Source organism: Fistularia commersonii, chromosome 11 (assembly GCF_037954325.1).
Source record: "Fistularia commersonii isolate RoL2024-O1a breed Wild chromosome 11, RoL_Fcom_v1.0, whole genome shotgun sequence".
Lineage (NCBI taxonomy): Eukaryota > Metazoa > Chordata > Actinopteri > Syngnathiformes > Fistulariidae > Fistularia > Fistularia commersonii.
In genome coordinates, this window is record NC_141294.1 from 14,421,700 (window position 1) to 14,446,920 (window position 25,221).

Consider the following 25,221-nt stretch of genomic DNA (forward strand, 5'->3'; position numbering starts at 1 on the left):
GGAGATAGTTTGCAGGTACGTTCCTCCGGTCAATAGCATCTGCAAACAAATTATGTAAGTCTTTCCACACAGGAAGAAACATGCACTCCTGTACCAGATCCAACATGTATGCTTGTCTTCATTTCCAGGATCCACATGGGCTTGAGTGCATTTTCAGGCAGTACTTGTCTGACATTTACTGTCATTCATTATCTGCACTAGTTATCCCGTAGTCAGGGTCGCAGGCGGTTGCTGTCGCCCCATCCGAGCGGTCGCTGGGTAAGAGGCAGGGTCCACGTGGAGAAACATCAGCTCTGTCAGTCCTATACTTTGGTATCACAACTTGATAAAAGGGTGACCAGAAAGGAAGCTGAGGACCCCAAAGCCCGACTTGGGGCTGATGTGAACTTAACGGGATTTCAGAATACAGGGACATCAAGAACCGACCCCGACGTGAACGTGACGTAGAATTGAGCCTCCGAAGGCCTACGACCGTGGGTTTATATTCTCTGATGAAATGGCTAACAGGTGGAGACAATCAAGGGTAAGGGGAGGGAAACAGGTGAAGACGAGTGACAGAACAAACATCGTGTCAACAGAGACATACAACTACTGACCCTCTCCTTTGCACGTCAAATAGAAACATAGAGCCATCACAATTTGGGATCTCCAATGATCCTCAAACCAGGGACCTTCTTGCTGGGAAGCTGAAGTGCGAACCACTGCAGCACCCATTTTCAACATGATGTTAACAAATAGAATACAGACCTAGTTTGGTCCAATTTTCCGTTCTGAATTGTTGTGAACGAAAACAACAACACGAAACAACAACAGGAGAGACACAGCGCAGACCTCAGGTCGGCATCCCAATCACCATCTTTATTGACCTCGTGTTTTCACGTAACAGTACAATTACGTTGAATGTCGTGTTTGCTACAAAGTAAGTAAGCAAGACAAAAAAAATGGACTTTGAGATGAACATTTTGAAATATCTTGCATTGACTGGTCAGAGATTTGCATGAACCGTGTTTCCAAATGGGCCTAAAAGATTGGAACTAAGAACAGAGCTTCAATGCAGCAATTGGGTTCTGGGATATGAGGAAAGCATACTATTAGAAGAGCATTTAGTCAACTTCCTCAATAGTCGGGCCAGAGGAGGAACCTCCTCCTGCTCCGCCGGGGAAACCGCCAGGCATCCCTCCGGGCATTCCTCCAGGCATTCCTCCAGGCATCCCCCCGGGCATTCCTCCAGGCATTCCCTGATAGAGCTTGGTGATGATCGGGTTGCAAACCTTCTCCAGCTCCTTCTGCTGGTGATCGTATTCTTCTTTTTCGGCAGTCTAAGGAGTCGAGGAAGGCGAAGAAAGTGAACAACAATGTGCACGGTACAACACAGGACACATAATCAACATAGTGAGTGCTAATCCTCTGCCTCTTGAGGCATCTGAGTAGCTTGTACGGTCCGGTCATACCTGGTTCCTGTCCAGCCAGGCGATAACTTCGTTACACTTATCTACGATGCACTTCTTGTCTTCTGCGCTGATCTTGTCCTGGAGCTTCTCGTCCTCCACGGTGCTCTTCATGTTGAAGGCGAGAGACTCAAGGGAGTTCTTGGAGGTGACCTTCTCCTTCTGCGCCTCATCCTCAGCCTTGAACTGCTCGGCCTCCTGCACCATGCGCTCAATGTCCTCCTTGCTCAGCCGCCCTGCAGAACAAGGAAGAGCGGTGTATCTTTTCCCCCTGGGCAACATCTAGTGATGCGTACCGTCCTCCACAGGCTTGATGATGTACCTTTATCATTGGTGATGGTGATCTTGTTCTCTTTCCCGGTGCTTTTGTCCACGGCCGATACATTGAGAATGCCATTGGCGTCGATGTCAAAGGTAACCTCGATCTGAGGGACCCCTCTGGGAGCTGGTGGAATACCGGTCAGCTCAAACTTGCCCAGGATGTTATTGTCCTTGGTCATGGCTCGTTCACCCTCGTAAACCTTAACAGAAAGGCCTCCGGTCAAATCTTCTGCGCCAGGAGACGGATTAATAGCAGTACGCTGAGGTGTTGTTCTACCTGAATCAGCACGCCAGGCTGATTGTCAGAATAGGTGGTGAAGGTCTGGGTCTGCTTGGTGGGAATGGTCGTGTTCCTTTTGATCAGGACCGTCATCACCCCTCCGGCGGTTTCGATTCCCAGGGACAGCGGTGTGACATCCAGCAAGAGCAGGTCCTGCACGTTCTCGGACTTGTCGCCAGCCAAGATGGCTGCCTGCACAGCTGCCGAGCGTTTCGGAGGACGTGAGCGGAAAGCGCTCGCGTGGAAACCGAAAGGTTCTCATGATCGATTCGTTTGGAAAAAAGACAACAAGGTAAATACAAACCTGCACCGTAGGCCACGGCCTCATCGGGGTTGATGCTCTTATTCAGGTCCCGGCCGTTGAAGAAGTCCTGCAGAAGTTTCTGTATCTTGGGGATACGCGTGGAGCCACCGACCAGGACAATGTCATGGATCTGAGACTTGTCCATTTTGGCATCCCTCAGAGCTTTCTCCACAGGCTCCAGGGTCCCACGGAACAGGTCTGCATTCAGCTCCTCAAAGCGAGCTCTGGTGATGGAGGTGTAGAAGTCCGTTCCTTCGTACAGCGAGTCGATCTCGATGCTCGCCTGAGTGCTGCTGGAGAGGGTGCGTTTGGCGCGCTCGCAAGCCGTGCGCAGGCGACGCACCGCCCTCTTGTTGTTGTTGATATCTTTCTTGAATTTGCGCTTGAACTCGGTGATGAAGTGGTTAACCATTCTGTTGTCAAAGTCCTCGCCCCCCAGGTGAGTATCACCGGCCGTGGACTTGACCTCGAAGATGCCGTCCTCGATGGTCAAAATGGACACGTCGAAAGTACCACCCCCGAGGTCAAAGATCAGGACGTTACGCTCACCGCCGACCTGAAGTAAAGAGGGCGGTTTAAAAAGATTGAAAGAGTCAAAGTTGCAACTTCTACTTCTTGGATTTCCCGTACCTTTTTGTCCAGGCCATAGGCAATGGCTGCAGCAGTGGGCTCGTTGATGATTCGCAGCACGTTCAGCCCGGCGATGGCTCCGGCGTCTTTGGTGGCTTGACGCTGGGAGTCATTGAAATAGGCGGGAACCGTGATAACGGCGTTGGTCACGGTCTGTGAAAGAGCGAGAACATGTCGAGTGAAAACATTTTCAACACCTTGCAAAAGTGCAAACGGCACGAATGCTGCAAAGTGTGGATTTTGGCAGGTGTCACATACTTAGTCATCCTGCTACAGATTCTGCATCCTGACTACTGTAGTCTTTTCCCTGATTCTACACAGGTCGCGTTTCCGGCACGTCTTAATCAATACCTTGCCAAGATAGGCCTCGGAGATCTCCTTCATCTTGGTGAGCACCATGGAGGAAATTTCCTCAGGGTAGAAGGTCTTGATCTCACCCTTGTATTCAACCTCCATCTTGGGTTTGGTTGAGTCGTTGACTACCTTGAAGGGCCAGTGCTTCATGTCCGACTGCACCACCGGATCGTCGAACTTACGGCCAATCAGTCGCTTGGCGTCTGGGGAGATTTAAGAAGACATTTTCAGACGGCGCTTTCTGACCGAGGCGCAATAGAAGCTACACGCTCGAAAGGGGCGAACCGACGTGCCCCATAAAATTGGTGTTGTAGCTCTTACCGAATACAGTATTGGCCGGGTTCATGGCAACCTGGTTCTTGGCTGCATCTCCAATCAGTCTCTCAGAGTCTGTGAAGGCCACGTAGCTTGGTGTGGTCCTGTTTCCTTGGTCGTTGGCGATGATCTCCACTTTGCCATGTTGGAAGATGCCCACACAGGAATATGTGGTGCCCAGATCAATGCCTATCGCCGGTCCTTTGGACATCTTGGCTACACAAGGGCGCAGACAACCATTTGAATTATTTCTTATCTTGGACACTCCGATGAACCTCACACATGTTCTCGGACTGCGGGAGGAAACCGGAGAACCAGGAGGAAACCCCATGAGGAGCATGTGGAGAGTCCATGCAGAAAGGCCCCCTGAACTGGGCACCTTCTCGCTCGCTGTAGTCGTCAAATATTACATCGGCTCTCCGACAAATGTATTTGAGTCTGAGAACGACTACCCGCTGTTTTTGCACCAATTTTGTCCGCGATGCCCGATTTGATGTGCCGTCCTGGCAAAACTCAGTTTTCCTGTCCTTTACGTAAGCCGTGACGGCCGGAGCAAAGTTTGGCCGGGTGATTATCTCTATGATGTTCTGCAAACTGGCGTCCATTGTTGTTTTTTGTTGCTGTTGTTTCGCTAAACTCAGTGGCATTTCTCCTGACTCAACTTGGAATGCATTTCATTCGGCGGGACAAATCGAACCGCTCCCGAACAAAACAAAATCCAGATTTTACCGATACTATTCATTGAATATTGCATTATATCCCCGTATTGAACAATTCTGGAGAAGCCAAGTGTGACATCATTGAATGCCTTGGTGACCTTGCAGCATCATGCACCATCTGATCTGGATTTAGGGTGAACGGTTGTATGTCGAGGGCTTGATAAAGAATGATGAATGTTATAACAACGGAAGTTGGACTGCAGGTCCAAGATCGTCGTAAACAAGCTGTGACGACACATGAACCTTCACTGATTGAAAGAATATCAAGCGAAAACAGGAATTGTCCCATTGGTTCCGATACGTCTCTTGGAAGGAAACGAAAGAGCAGAGTGGCAAGAGAAGAAGTCCACAGAGGGTCGGTTGGAATAATCACCGGGTCGTCAAAGGGAGGAGGCGCTGAAAAGGATGCATTCCAGCGCAAGAAAGTCCAGGTTTGGAAATGAAAAGCATATTCAGGCACGGGAAATTCATCTTTACTGACTCTGAGTGCAATGAAGTCCGAGGCATTTCGATGCTCGGCGAAATCTCAGCCATCATCCACTTACCTCCCGGCTTGGGGAGCGTCGTTTTCCCGTCCAGGAAAACCACTGTAAGTTGACAGGATTCTCTAAAAGCTCAGAAACCAGGCCGGGGCCTCACTTGGTCTGAAGCTCTGAACTCGTTTGCTTGTGAAGGCCATCTTGGAGTTTCCAACTCCAGTTTCTCTTGGAATTGGGGATGTTTGGACTCATCACGAGCAGCAGATGCTGGTCCTCCAGGCCCAAAGCCCAAGGCATTCAATTTTTGATAGTAGCATCTTATTATGCGAGGCTTACATTATTCAAGCTTACATTGATTATCTGCATCTGTCGGCTCGCCAATGAAGCTTCTGCATGGCTTTGGACTGAGATCTCACATCAGGGGTAAAATGAATTAACACGGCATGTAATTTTATTTTTTTTTTTGCCTTTATGCTATGTACAAACAAAATATGTGTTGCATTTCTTTTTTAAATCAGTGACCAACTGCAGAGAGAACTAAATAACATTTCTGCATGCAACATTTTGAACTCCCCAAAAAAAGCAACTTGAATTATCCACCGGCAGCAAACCGAAAATGCCGTCTTCTTTTTACTGGCGCGTGCAGTCGCTTATTAAGAACGGCAAAAATGTTTGAACTCATTTTATTTAGATGTTACACATAATAATCAGATATTTCAAAAATGAACCGACTAAAAGAAAAAAAAAAATTTTTTTTTATGAATGTCATTAATTTTTAAGAATGATTCTGAGGAACGTGGAGAACATGGAGACTCCACACAGAAAAGCCTCCAGTCATGGATCTTCTTGCACCGCTGGGTTTGCATTCATTGCTCTACAGCTTTTTGGATCTAAAATTGGCTCCTTATGCTTCCCAATGTTCTGTAATTTCATACTTATATTACATTATAATATATTATAATATTCAGACTTATTTTAATAGACTTATTTTTATTATTTTTTTTATTTTTTATTTTTTTATTTTTACTTTTATTAACAGACTTATTTCAATATTTATAATATTATAATATTCAGACTTTCACACTTTATGGTTTTACTTGTATTTCTTATTCTCCCTCCTTCCTACTATTATTTATTATTGTTATGTTTCACTTGAAACTCTAGCACAACAATTTCCTTCGGGATAAATAAAGTTGTTCTTATCATTATTCTTAGAAATAGACGGAAATAAACGACAGCTACATTTCGTCTCTGTCGTGCAACGGCTCACCTTTTCAAACATCGGTAGATTTATCATAAACGCATCATCGGCATACGTGTTTCCATGATAACAGTTTTACATTTAAAACAAAAGGAGGTCGGATTTGTTATGAGATACGGGATATATAATCCCCCCAAAAGACGAAGGCTCCTTCTCTGTCTCCCCGTCGCCCTTGAAGACTCTCCACGCCACCTTCTCGCAGCCCCTCCCTCCGTAACGCAACACCTCGCGACCGCGTGGACAGTCAACCGGGTGAAATGCGCGGCGGGTCTATTTCCTGCGGGCCGGCTTCGAATACCTTCGACTAAAATAAGAAAGCTGGTGGCGAAGTGGCGAATCGCTGGGGATTTCTATTGAAACCAAAACCGAAACGGCGGCGCGCGGACGAGCTTCGACGGACGTCTCTTCGTATTTTTGTCCTTTCTCTCTCGGGCGAGCGGAGGGTTTGTTTACCGCAGGAGCGGCTTATTGAATTATCACTTGTTATCCTGTTGTGCCGCGCAGAATGCTGACCCGGCGCCCAAAACCCCGTGTCTGGACGCTGCGCTAAACGTGCTAAACGTGCTAAACGTGCTAACCGTGTAATTATTTCCTTGCTTTCTTAAGAAATCCCACCACATAAGTGCATCCTACTTAGAGGACTTCCTCATGGGGTTTCTCCTTCATGCCGTCCCGCGACGGGAATCATGCAAAAACCGGAAAAAAAAAAAAGAAATCTCCAGAGCAAGCTGTCAAAGCCACTAGCAAGACGGACGACGCTCCTCGCGGACGAGGTTACCTCGTGCTGTCGAGAGCTTACTGAGTTTAAACGGTGTTTTGTTTTCGCTCCGGCACGCGACAGCGGCGCCTAAGTTCCTCTCCGCTCTGCTGTCCCTCCCGTGGCCGGCGGACTAAAAGAGGGCGAGTGTGTTTTCTCCCCGGCGTATATAGCGCCCCGGGCAGCCGGCGCACAGCTGGGTGTCAGCTGACCCCCGTCACAGAAAGTTCCAGGCCCCGCCGGACTGAATTGGATTTCTCTGAGGGGGGGAGAGCGTGTTGTTAACGCTCCCGCAGGCCGCTGATATTCCGGCGCGCAAAGAAAAATGGAGAAAGTTATTTTGAAAGAGGGATTTCGCTTTCGCTGGGAGTTCGCGAAATGTTCACCGACGTGACGATCGCGGGCCGGGAGCGAAAAGAGGCCGGCGTTCTGAACGGAATGCATTTTTAGAGGGTTCTGGAAGCTTCTGGAACCGGATGAAGCAGAAAAAGAAAGACGTGATTGATGGCGCTTCTTTATTGAAAAATTGATTTAACTTTACACCGATATTAAATTAACTGGACTTAGAGGGTCTCGGAAAAAGACTATATTGTTCAGGCTTTTCTTTCAGACTGACTCGGAAAATCTTATCTCACATACGTTTATATCTACATCATGGGGTGTTGGTTCATTATCCATATCATCTACGCCGCTTTCCCAACTGTCATTGCGCGAAAGTCGGGGGTCACCGCGGATTGGTCGATCACAAGGCCACATATGGAGGATCCATTCACCCTCTTATTCATACAATCATAAAAAGACAAGAGAAACATTCACCCATTCACAAATCTGGTGTCTCCGATGGACCTCCTGCCTGTGTGAGGAACCCTGAGGAACCCTGGCAGATACTAGAACGACGAGGAAACCGTCCCGCTAAACCCCTGCGCCGCCGCGCTGCCGGCCAGGACCACACGAAGACAGTCGAGTTGCGTAAACCTCACAGTTTTTATTTATTTAGTCATCAAGAATCATACGTGCGCTTCTTTCTCCGCAGACCAGCCGCGCTTCACACCCGGGCGTCTTATCGTGTTTCACATTCGCTCTTAAATATAACTTTGGTGAAGTTGCTGACACCACCTGTTGCGACACGGCAGATCCGAGTCGCCACATGTGGCTGCTCCGCGCTGGTGTTCCTCCAAACAGCTCAATATTGCATAACCTCGATGGCTATCCGTGCACGCTGGAGGTCTGAGGTAACCTCCTGGAAGCACCAGGAGGAGCAAACAAAGGGACTCGCAAGTTGATCTTCTTTCCCGAGAAATAAAAACCAAACGGTGCATTTATGAGAATCTTTAAGGTGAGCGGCCTCGGATAGAGGAGTGTGTTTCCCTCGGGGTTCATTCATTCATTCGTTGGCCAAATCTCAGGAGTCACCGGGCGACAGGAGGGTCTCCGATGAACCTCCAGCATGTGTTTGGACAGTGGGAAGAACACGGAGAACCCTGAGGAGAACATGGAGACGCCACATCGGAAGGAACCCTCGCTTTGACAAGGAAGACCACATTGCATCCAGGACTCCCTGCTCCAGAGGCCACGTCGCCCCAACCTCCAACAGCTCCACCGGCTCCGACATCGGTGCAAACTCCACCTCCTCGCCTGTGAAGCCCTCAAGAACCTCAGCCCCTCCCAGCTCCCTGCCATTCCAGTGTCTCCGGTGAACCTCCAGCATGTGTTTAGACTGCGGAAGGAACCCGGAGAACCCTGAGGAACCCCAGGCCTCCTTGTGGGAATCCAACCGCGGACCTTCTTGCTGTGAGGGTTACCTAACCCTAACCCTGGAAGCATCACCTCTGCCGCCCACCCTCAGGAATATTGAGGAATAAAACATACAGGTGCCTCAGATCCCCAGGTCGTGGTCCATCCCTTGTTCAAAGAAACGATCATTTAAAAAGGAAAAAGCTCCGGAGCTGATAGAGAAAGTCGTCCTCTTTGCTTCTGTGGGCTCTGCAGCGGAGAATCATGTAGTCCCAAGCGCAGCGCTTGCAGTAATTGTAGAAATGGAGCTCGGCTTTCTTCAGTACGCCGTTAAGGTCTAAAGATCCCTGAAGGCTGCACAGAAATGGACAGGCGTTGACTCGGACGCCGGACGTTCGATGCCGCTCCGCTTTTCTTACGTACCTGCTGGCGAACTGGATGAGCTGGACGTTGTCTCGACATTGCAGCAGGGACTCCCGGTTCTCCAGCAGGATGGCGGCGCAGATGAAAAGCTCAAAGGTGAAGTCCGTGTTGAAGGCCGGCAGCTGCGACTCCGAGTCGTCCTCTGCGAGGTAAAGACGTTCACTCCTTGAAACTGTCCGATTGTCCTTGCCGACCGTCCTTGCACCTAGCCTGGTATCTGTCGGAGGCCTCACCTGCGCTGTGCTTCTGCGCGAGCCGCTCCTGATAACGGGCTCGGTCTACTTGTTGGGAAATCAGCTCCAGATGGTCGCAGCTCAGGATCTCAAAGAGACGTAGAGCGTCGCTGTGCTCAAACTCCCTCTGGAAACCCAGCAACAACCATCTACAAGGAACACAAAGGAGACCAGATCCGATGCGCCTGTAGCAGTCAGAAGATACAAGTTCTGTAGGCTACCTGTGGCAGAAGGTGAAGCTCTCCATGCTGTCAGTCACCAAGTGAGCGTGGAGGTCTGGGTCCAGTTCCTTCAACAGGGCTGCCTCCAACTCTGAAAGACGTCGAGCACAACTCTTTTAGAAGCTCGATGTTGTCGAGCGGTGGACATTTGCGTTCTCCTCACTCGTCCATCATACCTATTTTCCTGTGCAGACCATCTGCTTGGAAGTCCTTGGAGAATTTCTCCATATAACACGAAAAACTCCAGAAAGTATCCACCTCACAGTCAAGCACCTCCAGGAAACGGCTGCAGAGGTCGTTCATTCCTTGGGCGTAGCTTACCTCTGGAGTCAAAAGACAGATAATCCAGTTGAGCACCAGCCGGCCGTGAGGAACCCGAGAGGAGATCGTCCTCGTTTACCTGGATGAAAAGCAGCGTAAGTGATGAGGATGTCCCTCAGCACCAGCAGGTTCCCCGAACCTTCGCCCCTGGAAGCAAACGGTCGCAAGTGTTCACATAGGACTCCCGAGAAACAGCATCGACATCCTCACAGCTACAGGTCAACGGCACTGGATCACGACACAGTTGTCTGATGACACCTTCCCTGTAGAGCAGGCCTGGACCGCACTCTTTGAGATGATCTGCAGAAACCCAACGTTCCTCCAGGAGCGAGCGCTCGGAGACGACGGCGAGGAAAATTGAGGTGCGAATGATAACAGTGGCAGCTACATGCTAACAGCTGAGATGATCCAATAATACGGACGCCCGGTGAGATCAAGCCACGCCGCCGAGGACTCCGGAGAAGGTCCGAGGTTGTTATCGTGTAGATGGGATAGGAAGATGCGTGGACTGCGGTCTGAGGAGAACTTTAATGCTGTTTGTTTTTGTCCATTCAAGGAAGTTAAGCACTCAAATCCAGAGAAGAAGGGATTTCTCGCTATCTTTCCCACCTCAAGCCATATTCCCACGTTGTCCTTTTTTTTTAATCTTTTTTTTTTGTTTTAATGGATTATATTTTATACTTTACACATTAGGGTTTATTTATTTTCATTTTATACATATTTTTTATCTATCTATCTATCTATTTATTTATATTTATTTTTTAAATAATTTTTTGACTTGTATTTTTAGCTAGCTTGACACTGTCTTGTCCTTGTATGTCTTGATGCAGCTGCTAAACAATTTCTCAAGCATGGGATCATAAAAGTACGTCTCATCTCATCATGTGACCTTCTAGATTCTGGACGTTCAACCTGGAAACACAAAAACAGCGACCGCTTACTGATAGTAGCTCAGGTCTCTGTTGGTCCTGGGCACGTCCTTGTCGATGATTCGAATGGCCTCCCGAAGCTCCGCTTGGTCAAAGGTGACGCGTTCAAACAAAATCTGGAAGTATGTGACAACATGATAACTCATCCCAGAAGCTTCCTTTAAAAAGCACAACTCTGTCCACTCTCGGGGGTCGGCGGTTCGATCCCCGGTTCCTCCTGTCCACGTTCGGGAGTGTCCTCGTGCAAAGACGCTGAACCTCCCTGGTTGCTCTCCAGTGAACCTCCCGCAGGTGTTTGGACAGTTGCAGGAACTCGGAGAACCCTAAGAAGCGCTAACCTCTGCGCGAAGGAACTTTAGATGGTACTTTAGAGTGATGGTGATGTCCGACCTGTGCTTGGAGTTTCAGGAAAGCCCCCCTGTCCCTGACCTCCTCGCTCTGGCCAGAGATCTGCTGGTGGACCTGCGCCTGCCTCTCCTCGAAGAACCCGACGGCCTCCACCAGCTCAGCTAGGGCGGAGGGCGAGGAAAAAGGGTGAGGAAGGAGGAAAGCGGTTGCCACGCGGGACGCGTTCGCGCCGGGGACGGGAAGTTTACCGTCCGTGCCGTTCAGGTGCAGCCGCACAGCGGCGGGGAAAGCCTGCTGCCATTTCCTCTTCATGACCCCGTAGCGTTCGGCTAGCTGCTCCTGCAGCAGGGGGCGCTCCAGGGCCGTGGAGCTGCAAGGGTACATCCCGAACAGGAAACGCCAAGCCAGGCCGCGCTCGGACGGAGGCACGCCACCTGGATAGAGACGGGAGAACCTTCTGGATTATTGGGGATTTCTCTTCTGGCTCGCGAGAGCTTCACACCGGCGTGCAGATGCTCGGTGTGACTGCTAGCGCCTCGGAGGTCTTATTCACACAAGCGGCACTCTGGATGGCCATTTTCCGATGACCTCTTTTTTTTACATGAAGGACTCAAGACCCAAGAGTTGTTTCTGTCTTAATGCGATCATAACACCCGAGCTGTAGTGAATATATTGGTGGACGGATGCCGAGGGCTCGGCAACCCGTGGCTCCGGAGCCGCATGTGGCTCCCTGTGGCTCTTGAAATAAATGAATGAGTATTTTGTATGAATTTGTTCATTTTTAAAATGTAATTTTACATTTGGATCCAGAGAATCGGGTTGGTTGGGGAAGGTGGATTCACTGTGGTGACCCCTGAAGGGAAAAGATGAGTTTGTCACAGGGGTGCAGGACATGTATGACTAAGACAAAGTGATGACGGAGATGGTTTGGATATGAACACCCCTCTGTTCATGTTCAAATCCCGGTGAAGGCGGGGCTGCCAGTATGGATGTCACAAGAGAAGATATGAAGGTAGTTGGTGTGAGAGAGGAGGATCCAGAGAATAGGGTTAGATGGAGAAGGCGGTTTGGCTGTGGAGACCCCTGAAGGGAAAAGCCCAAAGGAAAAGAAGAAGCATAACGCCATTTTGAAGGGACTCCCGGCTAGAAATGTAAACATTTTAAACAACGTCGTCCACAGTACAATTAAAAATAGATAACGGCAGGAAAAAGGAGGGTACACATCATGTTCTCTGCGATTCCATAACCGTTCCCTTCACGAGGCGTTTCATTCATTTCTTCTTTCATATTTTTGCATTCGGCAGTTCATATTTTATTATCACTTCTCGCGCGCTTTTCCACCCCGAAACGCTGCTGCGATAAACTCCGACTTATCTTATCTGAATAACTCGACCCCGAAGGAACGGTTATCGATACCGCGCTTCTGCGCGACTTTTACGGGAAGCCGAGGTCGGGAAAGAACCGCTCCCGAATTCGCCCGACCTCGGTCTCGGGGGGGGGTTTTGGGACAATATGTCAGTTAATGGCTAATCCTGTGTTTCCGTGCGCTGGGGTGGGTAGAATGTGAGCGCCGGGCCCCGAGAGGGAGGGCCGTTTTCCACCTCCGTGCTCAAAGCCGACGGATTAGGAGCGAAACGCCAGGAATCCGAGGGGGGCTGGTGTTTTTATGGTGTCTGTTTGACCGTCTTTCGCCGCGTGATTGGAACCTCGCCGGCTCCGTAAACCGCGTTCTCACTTGACTCGGCGCTCCGGGGCGGAGATGGCGACCGTATTTTCGGTTTGACCTTTCCGCGCATGTGATCACAACGACTTCCTTGTTGTGCGTTTTGCCTGAAAGCAAAAGGACGGTGTTTACTTCTGCAAATATATTGCGACGAGCTGGGGGTTTAGTAACAACCGGTGGAAAAATGGCGAAATTAAAAAGTGAAATGTTGAGATGTTTCCTTTCCCGAAATGAGGAGGTTCCCGCCCTGCAGTTCCTGCAAAATCAAACAATTCAAGTGAAACTCCTGCGGGTGCAAAGGCTGCTGTGGGTTTCTTGCAAGACCCCCCGCGTCCCGCTGCACCCACGGGGGAAGCAGCAGGTGCAAAAGCATGTGATCAGCGGGGGTTCCGGTGGAAACACGACTTCCGGTTTTTGACGTCCGGGTGGAAAAAAAAAAAAAAACACACAAAACCGTACCGTTTTTGAAAATGTGCATCCTCAGCCGTGACTCGTCGACCCTCCCCTCGGCGTCCATGATCCCGGGCAGGGAGAGGCGTGCGGCGGGCAGGGCGGCGGAGGTGACCGCGGCCACCCGGCTCCGGAGGCGGCCGTCCGGAGGAGCGGCTCCTCCCGGCGGACTCCCCGGGTCCAGGCGCTCCATCTCCGGGGAGCGACTGTCATCCTCCCATTCCGCTCCACGAACAAACCCCTCCGTCCTGGTCGAGGAACTTCCTCCTCCTCTTTCTCCTCCTCCTTCTCCAGCTTCCTGGAGGTCGCTCTTCCAGAAGGTCGGACCCCCGGCCAGAAGGTCGGGGGAGTCACATGAGTCGCAGCACCTTGAGGTTCCAGGTGGAGACGCGGGGCTGGGAGGTCCCTCCGGCCAGGGAGGTCTCACCCCACCTAGTGGTGATCTTCTCACAACATCTACCGACCTCAGGAGGACAGCGGGGAATTTCTCCTCACTCATTCATTTATTCATTCGTCATGGTTACCAGCAATGGGTTTGCACGTAAAGTCCCAAAAAATTCACCCTCTCCTTCACACGTGGTGAAGATACAACCGTTCTCGACGTTCCGGTCCAACGTCTCGTTCTCGCAAGACCTCCAGATCTTCACCGTCCTCCGGAGACCCCGTTCCGTGGTTCCAAGGCGCAGAGGAATATTCGGAAACAAGACCGACGACGCTCTAAAAGTGACATTTATTCCTCGTGGTGGTGGTGGTGGTGGTGGTATTTCCCCCTGGAGGACCGTCCGGAGGTCCGCCTCCGTGAAGCTCGCTGTGGAAGCGGATCACCAGAAGGGGGCAGAACTTCCCAGCAGGTCTGGAGCCTCAGATCGACCCAAAGCGGCTCCTTCATGCATGACAGATGGGTCGGGCTTCGTGAACTTCTCCCCTCAGGGACCACAGCCGATCATCTGCCTCCATCTAATCTTCTCACAACAACTAACTTCCTCTCCAACCTCCGCGTCCTCCTACCCAGATCTTCACCGTCCCTCCTCTGTCCATGTCCGACCATCTCCAGAACATCTGCTGTTCCTCCGTTCCCGCTCCCAAAGAGCACCTTCCCCGCTGAGGACAATCAAAACAAATCCAGTTGTGGATCCTTAAAAGGGCATTTATTATAATTTTACACAACTTTGCACGTGGCAGAAGCTGCCGAGCATCTTCGAAGAAAAGGTTAGCAAACATCTGATCTCAGAAAGGGCAGAACTTCCTCTTTCCAGAGGTTCCTGCAGCGAGAAGCAAGCCTGCCAAGCCGTGACCTCCTTCTTTCTGAGACAGTCAGTATCTAACCGATGCTCTTCTGCGAAAAAGGGCTTCAGACTGAGTTTCCTGGTTCTTTGGAAACTGCGGTTGTGCTTTGACGCCCCCGTGGAGAACGCTGCAGCGAGGTTTGCGCTTGCGGTCAGCCTTCGGCCGCTGGAGAGGATCTTCAACGTGATAAATTGGCATATATGGCTTCATCCTCCGCCACACCGTCAAACTGGGAAACATCCAACAAACACAAACATCCACGTGTGCAAAGAGACATTCGGAAACGTTTTATCTCCATATTCATCATTTCAAACCAAACTCCTTCGTTCAGTCTTTCATTATCTGTACTCAGGGTGAAATAAAACACTTAAAACACTTGATAGCCTTAACCTTGACAATTTATATTTTTTTGTATTTCTTATTCTCCCTCCTTCCTACTATTATCTATTACTGTTATATTTTCGCTTGAAACTCTGGCACAACAATTTCGGGATAAATAAAGTTGTTCTCATCTCTCATCTCATAATAATAATAAGAATATAATAAAAATACTAATACTAATAATAATTCTCAGTCTGGTTTTGCACTGCAATGCTGTTGTTTCCATGATCCTCCGCTTTTCATAATAATAATGATAATTATCATCATGAAAACAACAAAAACAACAACAATAATAATAATAATAATATGAGGAGTAGATGAAGAAGAATTACATAAACATAGTAATACTAATAATATGAAAATACTGATAATAATAATAATTCTCAGTTAAGTGTTGCATGAAGTGCTGTTACCATGATCCTCTGCTTTTCATAATTATGCTACTAATAATAGTAATCATGAAAACAACAAAAACAACAATAATAATAATATAAGGATTAGAAGAAGAATTAAATAAAAAAAGTAATACTAATAATGTGAAAATACTGATAATAATAATTCTCAGTAAGGTGCTACATGAAGTGCTTTTGTTCCCATGATCCTCCGCTTTTCATAATAATAATAATAATTCTAATCATGAAAACAACAAAAACAACAATAATAATAATATAAGGAGTAGATGAAGAAGAATTACATAAAAATAGTAATACTAATAATATGAATATACCGATAATAATAATAATTCTCAGGTGTTACATGAAGTGCTGTTGTTCCCATGATCCTCTGCTTTTCATAATAATAATTATAATAATGAAAACCACAACAACAACAACAACAATAATAATAATAATAGTAAGGAGAAGGAGAATAATTAAATAAAAATGGTAATAGTAATAATAATGGAAAATACTGCAAATAATAATAATTCTCAGTTAGGTGTTGCATGAAGTGCTGTCGTTCCCATGATCCTCTGCTTTTCATAATAATAATACTTATAATAATAATTAGATTTTAATAAAAACAGCAATTCTAACAATGAAAATAAGACTAATAATGCTAATTCTCAGTTAGGTGTTGCATGCAATGCTGTTTTTCCCGTAAACCTCTGCTTTTCATAGTAATAATATTAATAATGAAAACAACAACAATAATAATAAGAAGAAGAAGAATGACGATGATGATGCTATGACTTCTACAAATAATAATAACAACAATAACAATGACACCAACAATAATACAGTAAACAGCTGTAAATAAAGAATGAATGAATGAGTGAGTGAATAACACGGACTATGGCGCTGCAAACAGGCCTCGATGCACAAACACACACACACACACACACAAAAAACGGAGAATTTCCGTGTTGTAGCGCAGCGGCAGTCGTGCGCGCGACCCCTCGTTCTTTATATCAGTCATAGTTGTGTTGTCCTGTTACACTTTTTTTGTCAGCTAGCTCTCATTAAGGCTCTCAGGAAGTGAAAAGTGCTGGTGTTGGCGGTGTTAAGAAGTTGAAAAAGCTAAAGGGGAGAACGGTGTGGGTGTTACAGATGACACCAAGCACCACAACACGGCTCAGTCCACCATCTGTGCGACTCTGAGAAAGAAAGATGTGTTGAGGTGACAGATGTGGCTAAAGGAGCGCCTACGCTAACCATGCAAAGGTGTCAAGTCTGAGAAGAAGTAGAAATACTATTCTTCATTTGGATTCATGAAGAACAGCTAGCTGGAGATAGACTTAGCGCTATGAAGGGTCTCGTATTCGAGAAGGTTTTACTTTTGCTGATTTAGCAACGGTAACGGCGAGTACAAAGACAAAGAGCGGCAGAAACGCAGCATGTAATTAAGGTGATCTTGAATTCTTTTCTGTATTTTTGCCACAAATAAACCCCTTCGAAGCAGTCTGTTTTGGTGCTGGAGAACGGATGGATAGAGTTTACCTTGATTTTAAAGTTCCATGAACATTTCGGTCTGCAAACGGAGTCGAAGAACATTCGCTCATTCACACCCCAGACAGAGACATCCAACCATTCAGCCTCTCATTCACATGTCTGGACAACGTCGGGTCTCCAGTCAACCTCCTGCATGGTTCTGGACTGTGGGTGGAACCCCGAGAACCCTGAGGAACCCCACGGAGACGACTGAAGGGCCTCCTGTGAAGCTGGATCTGGTCCTTTCGGGGTATATTTATGCCTGATGTCCTCAAATGAGGACTCGCTACTTAGCAGCGCCGCAGCTAAGTAGCAAGTTGATAAGTTTGTTTGTGATGCTAGGAGACGCTAACTGCTAGGAGATGAATCGAGGTGGACGGTGGACCTTCTTGCTCTGCTTGCAGCGTCAAGCACTTCCTTAAAACCCTCTAAACCATGTTTTCCTCTTGGAAGGACAAGATCTCACCTTCATGTGTGAAATTTTTTTTGACAAAATCAATTAATCCATCATCACGTACCTGGTAGATGTGTCCATATTTATCGTGAGCGCCATGGGAGTCTTGCATGCCACAAATGTCTTTCCTAAACACGACAGAACGTAGAGAAGGAAGGGATTGACATTTGATTCACTCTCACACACACACACACACACAAACACACAAACACACAAATACACAAACACACACCTATATGGACGCGTAGATTGTTGGAAATTCACTTCCATAATTTGGGTTGCTGACATTGCCGGGGCTCTTGTCCTGCTGGTTAGTAAAGTTTGTAGAGCACACAACAATAACAATATTGATAATAATAAAATAATAAAAATATTAATAATAGTTTTTAGTCAGGCATCATGGTATGCAGTGTTGTGGTTCCCATGATCCTTTGCTATTCATAATAATAATGGAAATAATAATAATAATAATGAAAAATAATAATAAGAGGCATTAAAACTAACACCACCAACAACAACAATAATAATAATAATAATAATAATAACAAAAACAATAAAAAGAAGAAGAAGATGCTATCCATAACAGTAATAATAGTAATAATGATAATAATAATAATACTGAAAATAGCACTGATAAGGATTCCCAGTTAGTTTGGTGCTGTTGTTCCCATGATCCTTTGTTTTGCACAACAACAACAATAATAATAATAACAACAACAACAACAACAGCCATACAATAAACGGGTGTAAAAACAAATGAGCAAATGAATAATAATGATAATAATCAATTCTAAAATCTAGTGTCCCCTAAACCTGCATCACAGGCATGTAAAATAAATAACCAACATGACCCACGCTAATATTTTGTTCTTGCGCTAAAAACAGACTTCATTCTTTGCCTTCCCAGATAAGAGCGCTGCTCATGTGGAGCGTCATGTTCAGAGCCTGAGAGGCCTTACCACGGTTTCAACACCAGTATCAGCGCGTTCACCAAAATCCCACCGACTCCGATTGCAATGCCGTAATAGACATACTGCATCGTCTCTGCCAAATTAAAAAAAAAAAAAAAAAAAAATCAACCTGAGAATCAGATTTTTGGTGCAAATGTAGAAATCACGGTCTTACCATTCCCATTGGCAGGTAAGGTCAGGGCGGCATCTGCCGTTCCCACCGAGTTGTTTGCCACACAGGAGACGAATCCAGAAGATCCAAAGTCCGCCTTGACACTGGCGATGGTGACGGATCCAAACCCGGACACCGTGGCGCCGGGCAGCACCGAATCGGAAAGCAGGAAGTGGACATTTCCCGGGGGGTTGGACTCCACGATGCACACGCACTCCACGCCGCGTTCCCGCCGCGAGCAGGAAGAGGACTTTTTGATTTCCGGTGCGTCTGCAAAACACAAAGATGAGGATTCCAAGAGAAGCGGTCGTCACTTTTACATCTCACCCTCTCCTGGATCGTCGCAGACCAGATCATTTATAATGTTATATATATATATATATGCATAATAGTAATTTATGTTTTTTGTGTCATATGTATATATAATATACATGTGATTTCTGTAATTTCTGTTGTCCATTCTTATCCTTGTTGTTGTTCTCTCTGCTGTCTATTTATTTGTGGATGTCTTCTAATTGTCTTCTCTATTTATATCTATATTTCTCTATTTATATTTATCTACTTCACAAATTGTCTCTCTATTTATAATCATATTCATATTTATTGACACGTAACTGTTTCCGTTGCTGTGACAAAAGAATTTCCCTTATGTGGATTGATCAACATTATCTTATCTTATGTATTTGTGGATTTCTTTTGGTATCTTCTAATTTTCTCCTTACTGTCTCTCTATATTTTTATTCAAATTTATTGACACATAACTGTTACACTGCTGTGACGAAGGAATTTACCCTTTGGGGAGCAATAAAGTTTATCTTATCTTATCTATTTGTGGATTTCTTTTGCTGTTTTCTCATTTTCTTCTAATCGTCTCTCTATTTATATTTATTGACACTTATAACTGTTAAACTGCTTTAACAAAAGAATTTCCCCTATAGGGATCGATCAACTTTATCTTATCTTATCGATTTGTGTATGTCTTTTGCTATCTTCTTTGCATTGTCCCTCTATTTATATTTATTGACACCATAACTGTTACGCTGCCGTGCCAAAATAATTGAACTTATCTTTATTTTATCTTAATTTACTCACACAACACATCGAAGTGCACGGGATTGGATTTTCGCCTCCCGACTTTGTTGCTGGCCGAACAGTACAAGGCTCCGGTGTGTCTGGTGATGTTTCTGCACAGGAAAGTCTCCCCCTCGTGTAGCAGGGCGCCGCCGTCATCACGCCATTCGTATTCCCTCGCCGCAGGATTCCCATCGCCGGTGCACGTCAGCGTGGCGTTCTGTCCCTCCATCACTTGCCATGACCTTTGCACGACCTTCACGTTCTCCGGGGCGTCTGAGGAGAAGCACGCGGCTCGTGATTTTGCACTTCAATGCGCAAAGATGCAGGAATAGCCTTAGAAAGGGGGGGGAGCTAGCGTATCCGTCGGTTAGCGACGGTAAACGAAAACCGCAGATGAAAACGTTTTCTTTTTTTATAATCCCGGGATTGGGAAATTGTTTAGCTGCAGCAGCAGCGGCAGGACAGTGACAAGCTAAACATTAAAATGAAATAACTTCTGAAATGTAATCTTAAAAAAAAAAAAAAAGTACACAATCCATCCATTTTCTATCCCCGATTAGTCCTACTCCAGCTGATTGCTAATAATATAAGTAAAAAAAAAAAAGAAAAAAAAGAATTTCCCCCTGGGGGCTCAATAAAGTATTCTGATTCTGATTAACACTGTTAAAGTTGTATTTTTCGGTGTTGGAATTAAAGCTGTCGTTTCATGGGTCTGATGTGACGAGGCTAAATGTTTTAGCCGCGTGAAACTCATTAGCCCGAAAAAAAAAAATGGCAATATGGATTTTTTTTGGGGCTAACGAGCTTCACGCTGCAAAAAATAATAATAATAATTTGATGAAATGACCGCAAAATTCTGAGGCACACGTTTTTATGCACACTTGGTCAAAATAAATAAAGTGTCGGTCATTCCGGCCTTTTACGGCAAACCAAACTGAAGCGGGAGACGAAATACACAATAAAAGACGGTAAGTAAGGATTCTGATGAAGCGGTTAAAGTGTGATGTGTGTTTTTTATCATAAATGATTTCCTGAAACAGATCCCCTGCAGGGAAATACACGTATGTGATCGTTTTTGTGATTATTCTGTTATTACTTACAAAAAACAACTTTAATTGAGATTTTTCAATTTAAAAAAGGGGCCACCTAATATTGGATGAAGAGCTTACTATTTATTAACTGTCTAAATCTAAGGGCTGCCATTTAAAAACTTGGGTATGTTTATTTTATCTTGAATGCCGTAATTTCCAGACTATAAGCCGCTACTTTTTTCGCACGCTTTGAACGTGAGATGCGGCTAATTTATGGATTTTTGGGGGGCTAACAAGCAACATGTCGCTAAAACATTTAGCCTCGTCACATCACATCACATGAAACTAACATCAAATTCTGAAGCTTTAATTCCAATACCTAAAAAGACAACTTCAACAGTTTTAATCAGAATCAGAATTTTTTTTTCTTTTTTTTTACTTATGTTATTTTATTTTCTTAAATCAGAATTAGCGCAAGAGGAAGACCGAGCTAGCGGGGATAGAAAATGGATAGATTGTGTTATTATTCATCCTTTTTCATCAGTCGTGCTACAGACACTGTTCAGAAAAAAAACATTTCCGGTATGTATTTGTGGATGTTACCGGTATGTATGAAATTAAAAGTAAAAAAAAAATGTTTGTGTGTAAATATCTCATGTTACAACATGAACACCTGTGGCTTATAGATAAATGCGGTCTATATATGTGCACATCGATTTATTTAGCTATTTTTAGCCGGTGCGGCTTATATTCAGGTGCGCCCAATAGTCCAGAAATGACGGTATTTACCAATATATAGGAATAAATAATGAGCAAAGCGGCAATATGAAGTAGTGCAGTCACCGATTAGCTTATAGGGTTATGGCAAGATTTCCTGTATGTTTCCGCTGGACGGCGGAGCTGGAACAGAAAGAGTTTCGCAGCGGAAATTCGCCCGAAACGACCGCAGAAACGGTCAAAACGGGGAGGCGGACGGACGCGGCCCGACAGCGAAAAGCTTCGTTTTTCCTACGAGAATATCTAATCCCTATTTCCAGCAGTTTTGTGACCGTTCTTTTTCCGCTCCCGTCACTTACACTCCAGCTCCCGGGTCACGTTGGATACCCGTTTCCATCCTCCCCCGATCACCGAGCACGTGAGCGGGAAGCCGCCGACGGCTCGGTCGGAGCCAAAAGTCAGATGGGACGTGGATCTCCAGCGGCCGCCGTCCAGCTCTTCTTCTTGGAGGCGCTGTTGTCCGGGGTAACTCCAGACAAACTCCGGGGGATATGGGCGGCAGGAGTGGACCACAGAGCAGGAGGCGGTCGTGGTTTCACCTTCTGGTCTCAGCTTGAAGTCGCTGGGCTCCAATGTCTCTGGAGGAGTAAAAAAATAATTCAAATGTGAAGAAAATGGCACGATCATCCTCTAATGTCCATCCCAAGACTACGAGACGCTCTCGTTATTTGAGTAAAGATTCAAAACCTTTTCTTTTGGGGGAATCGATACCGTATTTTCCAGACTATGAGCCGCGATTTTGTTCCCACGCTTTTGAACGCTTGTATATTGAGTTTTTAATTTATGGAGTTTTTTCACGCTAACGGCCGTCGGCCATCTCTAGCAGGAAGTGCAAAAACCAATCGGACGCAAAGACGAAGACGACGCTAGTTTTTGCCGCGCTCAAGGCTAAAAACGCACGCAAAATAATTTTACGGTTTTTGCAGCCGCTCGACATCAGTGTGAATCGTGCATTTAAAGCGGCACTCCGAGGTGAGTGAAAAAACCGGCAAAGAGCCTTTTTTCTGAAATCTGCCAGTGGATCCTAACAACCACCATCAAGTTGTCTATTTTCCCCCTTCCTGTCTTTTTTTTTTTTCATTCCCGGACGGCCCCCATCCTGCTTGACGATCTGATCGCAAAACAGAAAATTCGCTGGCCGGGGGATTTCGGAAAACTCCGAAGTTAAGCGTCTCATATCAGCGATTAGCATGTAGCTGTTAGCACCAGAGGACCTAGCGGTCAGAGATCATTGCGTCGTGGGAGGTTTCATCTGAGAATATCGTTTTCGCAAAGACACCGTTTCTGCGGTATTTCCTGGAGTTACACTTGTCTGATAATGACACACACACACACACACACACTTCGGAGAGGAATGCGGGTCGATATTTTCCCATTTCATTCAGCTATTCCAAAAATGTCACAAATCCCCCGAGGAAATGGGAAGAAATCCCGGGTTGATTTTTGTGCTTCCCGACATCAGACTCCGTTTCGGACGCCGGATTTCAAAATAACGGAGCAAGAACGTAAATCCGGTCCGTCCTCGCGTCACGACTCGGTTCGGAGTCACGACGGGCTTTACGACAAAATTAAAATTGCGTGCACGCTTAGAATTCCTGCAAATATAAACATGAAAGAAAAAGGTAAAAAACAAATGCAAGTGTTCCACTTAACGACGAAATCGCCGAATCGCCATTTTCAACCAGACGTAATCGACCTACCTGTCATTTGAATGTGGACCATTTTGTTCGCGTATGAAAATTTTTCATAGTTTTTCATCTCCACCCTGAAGAAGAAGGGCCCTTGGTCCTCCGCTTTGAGAGGATAAACCTTCAGGGAGCAGTTTCCTCGCCAGACGTCCCCCAGCAGCTCCGTTCGTCCTCGATACTCGAAAATCACTTTCGAGGCGTCGGTGTGATAGATGATGCGTTGCTTGGAGTCCATCCAGATCCCCGTGATTTCGGACAAGGGCTTGGCCGGCGCCGGGTATGAAAACCAACACGGGATCACCACGCAGGATCCGGGCAGGGCTTCGATCCGGGTCGGAACTCCCACGGCCCAAGAGGAAGCTTCGGCGGGGAGACCTGGAAGGGGGTCGGCGTTAGAAAGTCGATCCGCAAACGTGGGTTTGGACGGCGGGAACGTGCGCCTCACCTCCGCAGAAGCAGAAGATAACCAGCGATTTTACCGCATCCATGGCGTCGCAGCTCGGGGACGGAGGGAAGAAGTTGGACGAACGAGGCCGTCCTGCGGAGGAGAGGCCCGACGACCATGAGAGTCAGAAGAAGCCACCAGCTCGGCTCCCCGCGAATCGCAGAGATTTCCAGATGCCGGATTTATTTGCCACCCGAGCTGCGCCGCCTACTTGGTTTCCATTCCACTTTTTCGCGCCGCACATCCACATTATCCAAACGAAACAAAAACACAAAAAGAAACTAACGATTCCTGTTTTTTTTTTTTAAGTAAGACTAAAGGTCGGCTGGAACGCACTGGAGGAACTTCGCTCTTGCATTCGTTTGCCACCACTTCCTCCTTCTGATTTCACCTTTTTCAACATGTATTCACCACCAAGGACAGGAGGAAAGGAAAGGTGGAGGAGACAGTGGTGAGACCAAAGATGCTGTACGGTCAAGAAACAATGACCAAAAGACGGGAGGCAGAGCTGGAGGTCGCAGAGATGAAGATGGTAATGGTCTCTTTGGGAGTGACCAGGATGGAGAGGAACAGGAATGAGTCCATCAGAGGGATGACACATGGTAGATGTTTTGGACATGGACTGAGATGTTTGGGTTTTGGATAGAGGAGGGATAGTGAATATATTGGTAGATAGATGTTGGAATTGGAGGTCAAGTGGAAGACCAAAGAGAAGGTTTGTGGACATCAAAGTTTGTGGACTCAAAGTCAGTGGGTGTGAGAGAGGAGGATCCAGAGAATAGGGTTAGATGGAGAAGGTGGATTCACTGTGGAGACCCCTGAAGGGAAAACCCCAAAGGAAAAGATGAATTTGTCACAGGGGTGCAGGACATGTATGATCAAGACAAAGCGATGACTGAGATGGTTTGGACAAGAACACTCCTCTGTTCATGTTCAAACCATGGTGAAGATCTTGGTCGTTGGTTGTTTAAGGTGGAGATAGCAGACAGGAGGTCTAGAAGAAGACCACAGAGAGAATTTATGGGCATGGTGAGAGAGGATATGAAGGTAGTTGGTGTGAGAGAGGAGGAAGAATAGGGTTAGATGGAGAAGGTGGCTTGGCCGTGGGTACCCCTGAAGGGGAAAGATGAATTTGTCACAGGGGTGCAGGACATGTATGACTAAGACAAAGGGATGACTGAGATGGTTTGGACATGAACACTCTACTGTTCATGTCCAAACCATGGTGAAGATCTTGGTAGAAGGTTGCTGAAGGAGGAGCTGCCAGGCAGGAGGTCCAGAGGAAGACCAAAGAAAAGATTGATGGACGTAGTGAGAGAAGATATGAAGGTAGTTGGTATGAGAGAGGAGATCGTATGCCTCGATAGGACCTGAACGGTTGTATGTTCCTCTCCACCTCCACCTCTCGCCCAATGACGGCAGGAACGGGCCCACGACTGCGGAAGAAACAGTGAAGATGAGCGATGAAGCAATGACCGTACCTTCTCTGAGGGATGAAGAGCAAGATATCCTCTCTCTTTCTGCTCAGTGTTCGCGGCCCTTCATCTCCCGTGATTGGTAATCCCAGCGCCCAGGAGATTGTCACCGCTCACCTCACCGATGTGTTTGTACACTGCAAAAAGTCAAAGGATGTCTCGCTCACACGAGCTTCTTTTTCCACATCCTGCATGAAACCTCACGGTTCCTCACACTTCAGCGATGATGTTCGAGAGAACGCTAACACCTCAACACCCCGAGAAGACGCTTCAAAGTGTTTATTTTGATGTGGGTGTGTGGAAAAAACT

At 46.7% G+C, this 25,221-nt stretch overlaps 3 protein-coding genes across 4 annotated transcripts; all 3 read right to left on the reverse strand.

Moving 5' to 3' along the window:
• Nucleotides 1–832: 832 nt before the first annotated feature.
• LOC147229617 (heat shock cognate 70 kDa protein-like) lies at nucleotides 833–7,066 on the reverse strand. Of its 2 annotated transcripts, none has more exons than XM_086155172.1 (9): nucleotides 6,911–7,066; nucleotides 3,659–3,868; nucleotides 3,335–3,540; nucleotides 2,984–3,136; nucleotides 2,354–2,909; nucleotides 2,047–2,249; nucleotides 1,771–1,969; nucleotides 1,452–1,684; nucleotides 833–1,319 (listed from the first exon to the last, which is right to left on the reverse strand). In XM_086155172.1, exons 2-9 carry the CDS (start codon nucleotides 3,861–3,863, stop codon nucleotides 1,104–1,106), a joined length of 1,971 nt encoding a protein of 656 aa, XP_086011298.1. In that variant the 5' UTR covers nucleotides 3,864–3,868; nucleotides 6,911–7,066; the 3' UTR covers nucleotides 833–1,103. The 2 variants fall into 2 exon arrangements, with proteins under 2 accessions (XP_086011298.1, XP_086011299.1); XM_086155173.1 differs by having other exon boundaries at nucleotides 6,890–7,039.
• Nucleotides 7,067–7,369: 303 nt separating this feature from the next.
• LOC147229618 (TBC1 domain family member 15) lies at nucleotides 7,370–14,239 on the reverse strand. Its single transcript, XM_086155178.1, has 10 exons — nucleotides 13,260–14,239; nucleotides 11,326–11,511; nucleotides 11,120–11,238; nucleotides 10,742–10,845; nucleotides 9,880–9,947; nucleotides 9,656–9,802; nucleotides 9,480–9,570; nucleotides 9,259–9,407; nucleotides 9,026–9,167; nucleotides 7,370–8,956 (listed from the first exon to the last, which is right to left on the reverse strand). The coding sequence occupies exons 1-10, from the start codon at nucleotides 13,747–13,749 to the stop codon at nucleotides 8,788–8,790; spliced, it is 1,665 nt and encodes a 554-aa protein (XP_086011304.1). The 5' UTR covers nucleotides 13,750–14,239; the 3' UTR covers nucleotides 7,370–8,787.
• A 120-nt stretch (nucleotides 14,240–14,359) lies between these two features.
• LOC147229619 (B-cell receptor CD22) lies at nucleotides 14,360–25,064 on the reverse strand. The gene is made up of 10 exons (XM_086155195.1): nucleotides 24,919–25,064; nucleotides 23,438–23,530; nucleotides 23,005–23,367; nucleotides 21,604–21,882; nucleotides 19,515–19,769; nucleotides 18,426–18,692; nucleotides 18,260–18,344; nucleotides 17,533–17,607; nucleotides 17,365–17,428; nucleotides 14,360–14,766 (listed from the first exon to the last, which is right to left on the reverse strand). Exons 2-10 carry the CDS (start codon nucleotides 23,478–23,480, stop codon nucleotides 14,716–14,718), a joined length of 1,482 nt encoding a protein of 493 aa, XP_086011321.1. The 5' UTR covers nucleotides 23,481–23,530; nucleotides 24,919–25,064; the 3' UTR covers nucleotides 14,360–14,715.
• Between the last annotated feature and the right edge of the window lie 157 nt (nucleotides 25,065–25,221).

Coding starts and splice junctions, on each gene's coding strand:
- LOC147229617 (XM_086155172.1), bottom strand. CDS start 3,863: ATGTCCAAAGGACCGGCGATAGGCATTGATCTGGGCACCACATATTCC. Junction 2,910..2,983: donor CCTATGGCCTGGACAAAAAG/GTACGGGAAATC, acceptor TCTTTACTTCAG/GTCGGCGGTGAGCGTAACGT. Junction 2,250..2,353: donor GGCCGTGGCCTACGGTGCAG/GTTTGTATTTAC, acceptor AACGCTCGGCAG/CTGTGCAGGCAGCCATCTTG.
- LOC147229618 (XM_086155178.1), bottom strand. CDS start 13,749: ATGAGTGAGGAGAAATTCCCCGCTGTCCTCCTGAGGTCGGTAGATGTT. Junction 9,571..9,655: donor TGGTCTGCACAGGAAAATAG/GTATGATGGACG, acceptor GACGTCTTTCAG/AGTTGGAGGCAGCCCTGTTG. Junction 9,408..9,479: donor AGCTTCACCTTCTGCCACAG/GTAGCCTACAGA, acceptor TGTTCCTTGTAG/ATGGTTGTTGCTGGGTTTCC.
- LOC147229619 (XM_086155195.1), bottom strand. CDS start 23,480: ATGGATGCGGTAAAATCGCTGGTTATCTTCTGCTTCTGCGGAG. Junction 23,368..23,437: donor TATCTTCTGCTTCTGCGGAG/GTGAGGCGCACG, acceptor ACCCCCTTCCAG/GTCTCCCCGCCGAAGCTTCC. Junction 14,767..17,364: donor AATATGGACACATCTACCAG/GTACGTGATGAT, acceptor GATGTTTCCCAG/TTTGACGGTGTGGCGGAGGA.